This window comes from Coregonus clupeaformis, chromosome 34 (genome assembly GCF_020615455.1).
Source record: "Coregonus clupeaformis isolate EN_2021a chromosome 34, ASM2061545v1, whole genome shotgun sequence".
Taxonomy (NCBI): Eukaryota; Metazoa; Chordata; class Actinopteri; order Salmoniformes; family Salmonidae; genus Coregonus; species Coregonus clupeaformis.
In genome coordinates this window covers 26404974-26417721 of record NC_059225.1, presented here as the reverse complement: position 1 = coordinate 26417721, position 12748 = coordinate 26404974, and the positions used below count along the sequence as shown (strand labels likewise).

Here is a 12748-nt window from a genome sequence, read left to right as displayed (position 1 = left end):
TTGCAAAAAATACATTTATTACATATTCCAAAATCATGTTTGAGTATTAACACTGGAAGGTCTTCTGGACATCATGTTGGAGTATTAAAACTGGAAGGTCTTCTGGACATCCTGGGTCTTGAAGATGAAGGAAGTGTCAGTGGCTTCAGTCTGCAGACACTCCGCCTCCTCCTGGAACAAAACAAGATGTCATCTGTTAGACCTGACTGTGTCTCAATTAAAATGCAATAAGACTGTCCTAGGACTCTGTCTGAAGTGTACAAGCAGTCAACTCATTGAGTCCTCAATCAAAAGCTCAATGAGGATGAGGTTGGAGGGAAGATATCATTGAGCCTCCGATGCACTGAGGGGGACATGAGGAATCAAGGACTTGACTGCGTCGACAACTTTCAGACATCACATGAAGGGACATCAGTTCAGTGACTAATTCCAGGTGATTTCAGAGTTACTCACATCAGTGAAGAACTTCTCTATGAGTCCCTGGGCAGTACGGTACACAGTGTCATTCTCATGGTTCTGGAGCATCTCGATCTTATCCAGCCCTCCCAACTCCTCAACCAGTAGACACAGCTTATCAGTCTCACCCAGCTTCTCTGCTGCCTGGAACAAGAGAAGAGGTTTGACTCCACAAAACGGACCGCTTCTCTGCTGCCTGGGAGGGAAAGTACAAAGGCTAACAAACTGACTAGGTGTCTCACCATGAAGAGGTTGTTGATGGCGTCCATTATGACGAGGATGGTCTTGGAGTCTTTGACAGTCAGCAGGTTGAGGATGGCCTCCAGGCCTCCTGATTGGACGAGCTGGATCACCTGCTCTACAGTGCCCCCGTTGGTGAAGTTAGTTATTGCCCACACTGCCTCCCGCTGGGTCTTAAAGTCACCCTGAGAGAACACACCAGATACGGGGTTAAGTGACGTTAGTTATGGACCACACTGAATCACCCTGAGAAACCAGATACAGCGTAAGTGCTTATGCCCTTCACAGTAAAAGTTAACGTGAATGAACTGTGAGGGTGAACACCCGACGAGTCCATCAAATTGCCACCTGTGACGGCATCTTGCGTAGAGAGAGCGGTGAACTGCTACGCAAGTTATAAAGCCATGAGTAGATCTAAAGCTAGCCAGCTTCAAATTCCAGCTCAGGCTTCATCCATACGGTGGATGTTGCTCGCCCGCCTGCAGGATTGTAACGTGCACGTCCCACACGGCTAGGCGAATGCTGACGTCAAAACTAAAAGCTACGACGTACGTGCAACCACCTTTTCCCACTCCTATCGATTTTATTAAGCCCAACAAAAGTGTTACTATGCATGAGGTTGAAAGCTCATTTTGTCATTATTAAATGTGATATTTTAACAAAAAGAATCTGATCGTCTTCAACTAATTGCTCAGACACTTCATTCAGGGTAAATGGAGTTAACCTGCACCAGGGCAGGCTAGTTCTGAAGGACTCGTTGCCATAGACATGCCGGTCTAAAAGGTCAGCCACATTTGTATGACCGTTTAGCACGTTGAAACTCCGTTAGCCAGCTAACTTTGGTGAACTCAAACCTGCTTCATAGGACACCCCTCTGGTCTTTAAGTGGAGGCAGAAGCCTAGTGGTTCCCAACCCTCTTCTCCGGGACCCCCAGCCAGCTGTCCCAACCCTACAGGACCCCCCAGCTGTTCCATGTATTTGATCTATTCCAGAACTAGCTAATCTGATTCAACTAATCATCAAGCCCTTAACTAGCTGATGTTCCAGTTCAGGGCTACAACTAAATATTGTAACTCTGGGGGTTCCAAAGGAGAGGTCTGAAAGCCACAGGTGAGTAGCGGCTGTATCAAGGTGTCACCAACGTTGCGTAGCAGGTCAATAAGCGGGGGCAGCAGGCCGCAGGTGAGTAGTTGTTGTATCTGTTGAGCGGGACCAGCAGCGATGTTGGATACGGCCCAGGCTGCCTCCTTCTGAACACTGGCCTTGTTGTGTCTCATTAACCTGGGCAGGGCAGACAGAACCCCTGCGTCGATGGCCACCTGACAGGAATACAATTATTAAAGTCAAAGTTATTCAAGCTTACAGGTAGTTTAGTATCATCTAGCCACATGATAAAATAATTTATCCTAATGAAATCATAATTCAAGTTCATTATGACTCTGTCCAAAGCTTACAAGTAGTAATCATAGTGTAGTATACTCTAGTTAATGTAACTTAGTGAATTTAATTGACTACTAAAGCTTACAGGTAATCATAAAACAGTGTCACACTGGATAAGTTCAGTGAAATGTTTTATTTTCAGGGACTTTTTACCTCTGGAGCAAGTTAGTGTTAAAGGCCTTGCTCAAGGGCACAGACAGATTGTTCACCTAGTCACCTCTTGGAACAAGCGAACTTTCGGCCAAACGCTTTAACCGCTAAAGTGCATCAGTCAGTGGATAGTCACCTGAGTCTGGACGTCTGAGCCACTCACGATGTTCCCTATGGAGCGCAGAGCTGGGGTCTGGAGAGGGAGAGGAACAGAAGCCTTCCTATGTAGTGGTTTAGAGTCTGAAGACCAAACAAGTCAATCTCATATAGCTCTGGGTAATTCCAACTCACTGATCGTAAATGGACCACTAGTCTTTAAAAAAGACCAGACAGATGACTTTATTTACCACCACAGTGAGCTCCTCGAAGCCCATGAGGGAGACCAGACGGGGGACAATACCGGTCTTCACCACAACGTCGATACGGTCGTTGGAACCATCAGTCAGGTAGGACACGGCCCAGCATGCATCACTCAGGATATCCTGATCACTCAGGTGGAGGAGCTGAAGCAGCGAGGGGAGCACCTGGGGGAGGAAGTGCATATTTCTGAATGGAGGGGCGGGGGGGGGTAGAGAACTGGAGTGCAACAGTGTGTTTGTGGAGGTTACCTGTTGGACAGCAGATAGAGGGGGGAAGGGGTTCTTGTTCCTACAGAGGTTAGACAGGGTCCATGTCAGGTTACGAAGGTAACCGACCTGGAGAGGAGAGATGACTTGTAACTAGAGCAGAGAACAGAATGAGAATGAAAGTGATCTACATCTGCTCTCAGGGGTTTTAGGCTGGGTTTCTGTATAAGCACTGACAACTCCTGATATAAAAGGCTTTCTAAATCCATTTGAGAGACTATACTGTTGCAGCACAGGAACCGGTTAATAACGTTTAAGTTCTGCCCATTTCCCCCCCCAGTTCCCCAAAATGCAAAGCCCACTGTCACTCAGAAAGTTGTCTGCCAGCTGAAAATCTTTGCCAGTGTGCGCGTAGGCTACCTGCCAAAGCATATGCTGCTGACATTGCAAGCGTGATTCAGAAATCAGGAGATAATTGTAAATTGAAGAAAGGTCAACCAATCCTCTATGCTAGCTGATTTATTAACTACAATAAAGGTAAGACCCTTTTATTCTGGTGCCGATCTGCACGTTAGCGGTCCAACATTAACACAACTGAAGTTCAAAGACAGAGTTTTCATAAACTCATTTTTTTTTTTTTAAGAAACGTCCTCACGGTCAACAGCGTTTATTGGCAAACTTAACATATGTTCATACAAATATTTATACCAGATTCAACTACTGAGACAAACTGAACAAGGTCCACAGACATGACTAACAGAAATGGACCTGAACAAGGGGAGGGGGGGGTCAAAAGCAAAAGTGTCAGTATCTGGTGGCCACCAGCTGCATTAAGTCCTGTAGTGCGTCGCCTCATGGACTGCACCAGATTTGACCGTTCTTACTGTGAGATGTTACCCCACCAAGGCACCTGCAAGTGGCCCTAGCCCTCACCCTCCGAGCCAACAGGTCCCAGACGCACTCAATGGGATTGAGAGCTGGGCTCGTCACTGGCCATGGCAGAGCACTGGCATTCCGGTCTTGCAGGAAATCACACAGAACAAGCAGTATGGCTGGTGGCATTGTCATGCTGGAGGGTCATGTCAGGATGAGCCTGCAGGAAGGGTACCACATGAGGGAGGAGGAGGTCTTCCCTGTAACACACAGCGTTGAGATTGCCTGCAATGACAACAAGCTCAGTCCGATAATGCTGTGACACCGCCCCAGACCATGACGGACCCGCCACGTCGATCCCGTGCCAGAGTACAGGCCTCAGTGTAACGCTCATTCCTTCAACGATAAGTGTGAATCCGACCATGGTGAGACAGAACCGCGACTAGTCAGTGAAGAGCACTTTTTGCCAGTCATGTCTGGTCCAGCGACGGTGGGTTTGTGCCTGGTGATGTCTGGTGAGGACCTGCCTTACAACAGTCCAGCCTCTCTCAGCCTATTGCGGACAGTCTGAGCACTGATGGAGGGATTGTGCGTTCCCAAGGTGTAACTCGGGCAGTTGTTGCCATCCTGTAACTGTACCGATCCTGTGCAGGGGTTGTTACGTGGTCTGCCACTGCGAGGACAATCAGCTGTCCGTCCTGTCTCCCTGTAGCGCCTCACACAGTACGGACATTGCAATTTATTGCCCTGGCCACATCTGCAGTCCTCATGCCTCCTTGCAGTATGCCTAATGCACGTTCACGCAGATGAGCAGGGACCCTGGGCATCTTTCTTTTGGAGTTTTTCCAAAGTCAGTAGAAAGGCCTCGTTAGGGTCCTAAGTTTTCATAACTGACCTTAATTGCCTACCGTCTGTAAGCTGTTAGTGTCTTAACGACTATTCCACAGGTGCATATTCATTAATTGTTTATGGTTAATTGAAACAAGCATGGGAAACAGTGTTTAAACCATTTACAATTATCTGTGAAGTTATTTTGATTTTTACTAATTATTTTTGAAAGACAGGGTCGTTTCTTTTTTTGCTGAGTTTAGACGCCGCTTTTCCATAGGTAAACTGTTTTCGGAAGATATTCAGACCCCTTGACTTTCCACTTTGTTACAGTCTTCCTCTAAAATAGGAATTTTAAAAGTGTTCCTAAATTTACAAACAATACTCCATAATGATAATGCAATAACTGGTTTAGAAATGCATTACAAATACAGAAATACCTTATTCAGACCCTTTGCTATGACACTCGAAATTGAGCATCGTGTTTCCATTGGGGAGAGGGGGATACTCAGTTATACGTTCAACTGAAATGTGTCTTCATTTAACCCAACCCCCTCTCAGAGGTGCGGAGGGCTGCCTTAAAAAGCGACATCCACGTCGTCGGCGCCCGGTGAACAGTTTAACTGCCTTGCCAGGGGTAGAACGACAGATTTGTACCTTGTCAGCGCGGGGAAAATCAATCCTGCAACCTTTCGGTTACTGGCCCAATGCTCCTACCCGCCAGGCTACCTACCGCCTCCTTGAGATGTTTCTACCGGTGGTAAATTCAATTGATTAGACACGATTTGGAAAGGCACACCTGTCTATATAAGGTCCCACAGTTGACAGTGCATGTCAGAGCAAAAACCAAGCCATGAGGTTGAAGGAATTGTCCGTAGAGCTCCGAGACAGGATTATGTCGAGGCACAGATCTGGGGAAGAGTACCAAAAAATATTAAAAACTCTGCAGCATTAAAGGTCCCCAAGAACAGTGGCCGCCAGTCTTAAATGGAAGAAGTTTGGAACCACCCAGACTCTTCCTAGAGCTGGCCGCCCGGCCAAACTGCGCAATCAGGGGAGAATGACCTTGGTCAGGGAGGTGACCAAGAACCCGATGGTCACTGACAGAGCGCCAGAGTTTGTGGAGCTGGGAGAACTGACCAGAAGGACAACCATCTCTGCAGCACTCCACCAATAAGGCCTTCATGATAGAGTGGCCAGACGGCAGCCCGCTTGGAGTTTTCCAAAAGGCACCTAAAGGACTGACCATGAGAAACAAGGTTCTTTGGTCTGATGAAACCAAGATTGAACTCTTTGACCTGAATGCCAAGCGTCACTTCTGGAGGAAATCTGGCACCATGACTATGGTGAAGCATGGTGGCGGCAGCATCATGCTGTGGGGCTGTTTTTCAGCGACAGGGACTGGGAGACTAGTCAGGATCGAGGGAAAGATGAACAGAGCAAAGTAGAGCGATCCTTGATGAAAGCCTGCTCCAGAGCCCTCAGGCTGGGGTGAAGGTTCACCTTCCACAGGACAACGACCCTAAGCACACAGCCAAGACACAGGAGTGGCTTCGGGACAAGTCTCTGAATGTCCTTGAGTGGCCCAGCCAGAGCCCGGACTTGAACCCGATCAAACATCTCTGGAGAGACCTGAAAATAGCTGTGCAGCGACGCTCCCCATCCAACCTGACAGAGCTTGAGGATCTACAGAGAAGAATGGGAGAAACTCCCCAAATACAGGTGTGCCAAGCTTGTAGAGTCACACAAGAAGAATTGCGGCTGTAAGCTATGCCAAAAGTGCATCAACAAAGTATTGGGTAAAGGGTCTGAATACTTATGTAAATGTGGTAGTTTAAAATACATTTGCAAAAAAAAATTCCTGGTTTTTGCTTTGTCATTATGGGGGTAGTGTAGATTTTTAATCCATTTTAGAATAAGGGCGTAACGTAACAAAAGGGGAAAAAGTCAAAGGGTCTGAATCCTTTCCAAAAGCCTAATTCAGATCATGCATGTCATAAACCCAGCACTTAAAGCCTCCTCCACGCCCAGCCTCCTCCACACCCAGCCTCCTCCACACCCAGCCTCCTCCACACCCAGCCTCCTCCACACCCAGCCTCCTCCACACCCAGCCTCCTCCACACCCAGCCTCCTCCACACCCAGCCCACCTGCATGTCATAAACCCTTAAAGCCAAGCCTCCTCCACGCTCACCCCACCTGCCAAGTTTCAGCCGCATCTCGCCCGGCCAATGCATGCAAATAGCTTGACTGCTCCATAGAAAGCGGCTCTAATTGGTGCGGCTAACTTAATATATACAGTAACTTAGATTCAAACGGGTTCAGAACTTTATTTTGCTGTTCGGCATCATGTTCAGAAGGAACAGAATGGAAAATTGGTTCCAACATGTTATGAACTTGGTCCACCTGGTGAGTAGAGCCAAACCATGACTTGTAACATGCAAGTAGACAATAGGGTATGGCCAGGCGTACATTAGGGTAAAGGAGTACATTAAGGACCCTACAGAGAGATCACTAGGTGTGCGTGTTTGAACTTACAGGTGTGTCTGGGGTGATCCTAGACAGCAGAGCAGGGATCACGTTACATTCTATCAGAGTATCTCGATACGCCGGACCGTCACCTGAAAAACGGGAAACAGTCTTAGTATGCAGGCTTTTGTTCCAGCCCAGTTGCCCTCCAGCTCTGCGCGTTACCTGCTATGTTTCCCAGGGCCCAGACAGCCTGCTCACTGATGTGTAACATGGGGGATGCCAGCAGAGCGATGAAAGCTGGCACTGCACCGTGCTCCACCACCTGTAGAGGGAGACGTTACACCAGTCAGCTTCATCAGGGCTGGCACCACTTGTGCCATCTAGAGGACGCCTAGCAGTGCAACAGTTTGGAAAGTTAAATACACAATAGTTCATAAGGAAATCAGTCTTGGTGGCCTTTTTTCCCCCCAACGTGCACCTGTGTAATGATCAAGCTTCTTGATATGCCACATCTGTCAGGTGGATGGATTACCTCCTGGCAAATGAGATAGCTCACTAACAAGGATGTAAACAAATTTGTGCACAACATTTGAGAAGTAAGCTTTGTGCGTATGGAACATTTCTGGAATCTTTGATTTCAGCTCATAAAAACATGGGCCCAAGACTTCACAAGTTGCATTTATATTTTTGTTCAGTATAGTAGTGGTTCACCACCAGGTGGGCAGAGCCATAGCTAGCTGAAGCGATGGTGAAAGCTCAGGGCCGTGTGTGTATGAACCTGTTGTGTGTGCCAGGAGGTCCCCGAGGCAATGTTGGTTAGAGCCCAGGCGGCTTCAAACTGCAGACTGGGGTCATCATCTCTCCCTAGGAACTCAACAAATCGGGACAGCAGCCCTGCCTCCACAATCTCCTTCAGCGGAGGCTTACACTCCTGGGACAGCAGCTTCCTACAGGGGGGAAGAGAAGAAGAGTTGAGTAACCCTAGTCCCTGTAGATCTAACCAACCTATTCCTGTAATTAATGCATGCATTCAGTTGTGCCACTGACTAGGTATCCCTTCCCCACACTTGGACAGCCATTATCATTGATGTATTACATTTCAGTCATATAGCTAGTGAGTGCATACATTCTTCATACTGGCGACAATCACCAACATCGTCGCTTCCCCACTTGGCCAGCCATTATCATTGATGTATTAGAGACAGTCACCAATGTTGCAACGGTCGCTTGCCAGTGGACAGGACCTTGCCAATACCCTTACTACCTTCCAGCCATCACTAGACAGGTCAGGTGATCGAGATGCACAGCAAAGACTTTAAAACAATGCGATAGATGAGACTGCTGCAAAAACACTTCAACACAACCAAAATAAGTTGTGGCTCAGTGGGTAACAGTGCTGCTCGCAACACCAAAGTCAGGTTCAGTTACCTAAGGGATCAACCCATCTCCGGTCCATCTCACCTGGCAGCCTGGCATCCTCGAGTCTGTCTCTCCTTACAGTCGCCATTCACATGACCAACAATCTCCTTGATGGTAGTCAGAGTCACCTGGAGACATCATGAAGCATTTTAACCAAGTGTCATGACACAAGGTACAATAACCACACTCATTTTCAAATTCAGAATCCCCACGATACTCAGACAACATTTGTGTATAGGAATTTCAGTTTACTTCCTGAATTGAAATTGACCAACCCAGCCACCGTACAGTAAAGTCCCAAACGGCATCCTGTTATATCGCACTTTTGACCAGCGTCCATATAGCCAGTAGTACACTACATACAGAACATGGTGTTATTAGGGGATGGACCGTTTTGACTAGCGTCCATATAGCCAGTAGTACACTACATACAGAACAGGGTGTTATTAGGGGATGGACCGTTTTGACCAGCGTCCATATAGCCAGTAGTACACTACATACAGAACAGGGTGTTATTAGGGGATGGACCGTTTTGACTAGCGTCCATATAGCCAGTAGTACACTACATACAGAACAGGGTGTTATTAGGGGATGGACCGTTTTGACCAGCGTCCATATAGCCAGTAGTACACTACATACAGAACAGGGTGTTATTAGGGGATGGACCGTTTTGACCAGCGTCCATATAGCCAGTAGTACACTACATACAGAACAGGGTGTTATTAGGGGATGGACCGTTTTGACCAGCGTCCATATAGCCAGTAGTACACTACATACAGAACAGGGTGTTATTAGGGGATGGACCGTTTTGACTAGCGTCCATATAGCCAGTAGTACACTACATACAGAACATGGTGTTATTAGGGGATGGACCGTTTTGACTAGCGTCCATATAGCCAGTAGTACACTACATACAGAACAGGGTGTTATTAGGGGATGGACCGTTTTGACTTTGATTAAAAGCCAACAATATCCTCAGTCTGAAATCACCTGGAGATGCCGTGACAAAAGCTATAACGACCTTATGTAGCCTACATTGACATCCCATATTGTAAGCGCTACACAGATGAAGGGTTGTCAACACATTAGCCTACAACCATTTGATTGTAGGCCACAAATATGACTGTTACCTAGTGATTACTTTAATGTACAGTATGCCAGCAATCCATGGTTTAGTTTCCCCAGGAATGTTTCCACACGCTGACGTTTGAGCATTAGTGCACAAATCCAATTAAAGTCATAGGTCAATATTAAATATCACTTAGTGGGTCTTGCTCATGTTCAAATCATCTAATCATGCCCATGACTTGGATGGGATTTGTAGTACAATTGTTGCTAAAAAAAAAGTGAACATGTGGAGACCGTGCCAGGGAAACTACACTACGCATTGCCGGCGTCATACCTTGTCCATAGACTTTACAGTCTGGGTGAAATGAAACCAATGATGTCAAATTGTAATTTGGGAGAACTATAACCTTTACTGTAACAAGTCATCAAATCTGTACCTTGTAGTCGTCTGTGTTGAACTGTGGTGACAGGACCTCGTCCTCCGGTAGAGTGGAGATGTTCCTCCTTTTGAGAAAGTTTTCGTTCTTCGCGGCTTTCCGCAGCTCCACGCACTCCGCTATCCGCCGCTCACGGAGCTTCTGCAGATCAACGACATTGATATCAAGTTACAACGTATTCAATAAAAAAAAAAAGTCAAATGTTTGGAAAATCATTACGATTGAAGGCTATACGTGCTGCCATCCTGTGCTCACGGAGTTGGATGGGGAAAGATCCAACCCGAAGCGTGGAAAAAGAATGCGGAACAAAAATAAAGGTAACGTTAACTCGACATTATAGATAATCAAAGGCTCCGGATCTGCCTTACCGACGGCTCTTTTCCCTTGTTCTTGAACTTGTTCAGACGGTCATCAGTAGCATTCTTGGTGGGCATGTTGACCGTTGGGTTAGTTTAGACTGACACAGTTCTCTCTTCGCGACACAACAACCGAATGCTCCCTGTAGGATTGTCAGGAGTTTAAATACCTCTTCTGAAGGACGACAGGTGCTTCTCCATCCTGGTGATTAGAGTGACACACGCTCCTCCTTATTCTGCCCCGGTCAATCCACTGGTGCGCTTGATTGAGCTCGCCTGTGGCGCCGGTGGGGAAAGATCCCTCATGAAAACCAATGCATTGTCCCAAAAATGCACAACCCGGCCCATATCAAGCACATACATTGTGTGAAACGGTGTCTTTTTCTTATATTAACAAACTCTGTTTTCAATATTTAATAAACCTACTCTATATTACTAGTTTAGCCTACTAACGTCAAAAGCAATGTTAAAGGCCCAGTGCACTCAAAATTATGTTTTTCCTTTGTTTTGCATCATATTGTACAACAGCTGATGAAACTAATGCTGTAAAAGTGTGACAAAATTTGATCTGTGTTATTTTCTGATACAGTGCCTTCAGAAAGTATTCACACCCCTTTACCTGTTCCACATTTTGTTGTGTTACAGCTTGAATTTAAAATTGAGATGTGTGTCACTGATCTACACAAAGTGAAATTTTGTTTGCAGACAGTTTTTAGAAATTAATAAAAAATGTAAAGCTGAAATGTCTTGAGTCAATAAGTATTCAATCCCTTTGTTATGGCAAGCCTAAATAAGTTCAGGAGTAAAAATGTGCTTAACAAATCGCATAATAAATTGTATGTGTGGGGTACAGATTCAATTACAAAGACCAAGGAGGTTTTTCTATGCCACCAAAGAAGGGCACCGATTGGTAGATGTGTAAAAATGCAAAATAGCAGATGCTGAATATCCCTTTGTGATTGGTGAAGTTAATAATTAGGCTTTGGATGGTGTATCAATACACCCAGTCACTACAAAGATACAGGCGTCCTTCCTAACTCAGTTGCCGGAGAGGAAGGAAACTGCTCAGGTAAGCCAATGGTGATTTGTGACTAGTTTCAGGAAACTAGGTGTATGTCGCGCAACACTACTTCACAGGAGTAAACATGCATTTTTTTTTGTCAGAAATGCCTTCTGGAACATGTGAACTTTCATGTGCCTTAATAACAAATGTGTATGCCATCTGTAAATATGAATAAAATGGTTAAATTACGAGCCTAGTTGGTTTAGCCACGGAAAAAGACAGGAACTTTCCCGCTTGCCATGATTGGCTGAGATAATGGATGGGCTGGACATGCTGCGAGATTAGTTCGGATTGGTCTGCCATGTAGCACGCTATAACATGAGCTGGTCAGTATGTGTAGGTAATCCTTTCTAACGCTGCTTTAAAAAAATATATATCATGTAGTAGAACTGCAAAAGTGTTGCTCTCCACTTTCTGGAGGACCGAGTTTTGAAATCAGTGGAATGCCCGGTAGAAGCAGAGTATGATAGCTAAGGAGATGGAGAAAATTCAGGCGTTTGACTGCAAATGCGGAGGGAGTCGAAAAGAGAACACAGAAGGCTGTTGTAAAACACCTGTCTCCGGATTACATCTTCAAACTAAGGGCAACCATGGCATCCGTGACAGAGAGGGAGAAGCGTTCATCCATGTATACGGGTAAGAGAGTCTAGCTAGTTATAGCCTAATGTTAGCTAGCTAGCTAACATTGACCTTAGCTAGCTAGTTGGTTAGCTTTAGCTACCTGTAGATTCATGCAGGGTTGTAATGTGTTGGGATTATGGTTCATTGTTTTGCTAGATACATGTCTAAACAAAAGACTCCACTATGCAAGCAGCAATTTCACTGTATACCGTTTACACCTTCTGTATCCTGTGCATGTGACAAATAAACTTAGATTTTATTTGATATAGTGTGTGTTTACCAGAGACGGTAATGTGAAGAACAACATGACCTGCACCAAAGTCAGATTAGGATATAACGTTAGGCCAACGAGACAGTGTCCAAGTTCTACACTTCTCCGGTAGAATGCCCTCCTTTTGTTTCATCACAACTTTAAGCTATTTTCTGTAATTAGCTCGCCATTAACTTGTAAATAATGATCTTGTTGTGAGTTTATTTTCCTGTAATAATGTATACAAATTAGCTAAAGTTAAGACGTTGTCAGCTATATGATATGGTCATTATTTGAACTGGCTAGCCAGCTAACTTAACTTTAGCTAGCTAGCTAACAAGCTAGAAACTAACCAAAACATTGTTTAGAAAGTTGGTGTTAGTTGCCTGGTTTGCTAGATTTACATATACTAAATTCATTTTTAAACGGATGGGTTCATTGATGTTAAAATACACCAGTTATGCTATTTTGAACCACCAGGCCACCAGACTGTCGTTTTTGTGTTTATAC

At 45.5% G+C, this 12748-nt stretch overlaps 1 protein-coding gene across 1 annotated transcript; it reads right to left on the bottom strand.

The window, feature by feature from the left end:
* On the bottom strand, positions 1–10457 carry kpna7 (karyopherin alpha 7 (importin alpha 8)). The gene is made up of 13 exons (XM_041870950.2): positions 10317–10457; positions 9949–10089; positions 8486–8571; positions 7803–7971; positions 7247–7346; positions 7091–7173; positions 2896–2982; positions 2635–2811; positions 2424–2480; positions 1840–2016; positions 699–881; positions 454–600; positions 1–171 (listed from the first exon to the last, which is right to left on the bottom strand). Exons 1-13 carry the CDS (start codon positions 10380–10382, stop codon positions 85–87), a joined length of 1560 nt encoding a protein of 519 aa, XP_041726884.1. The 5' UTR covers positions 10383–10457; the 3' UTR covers positions 1–84.
* Between the last annotated feature and the right edge of the window lie 2291 nt (positions 10458–12748).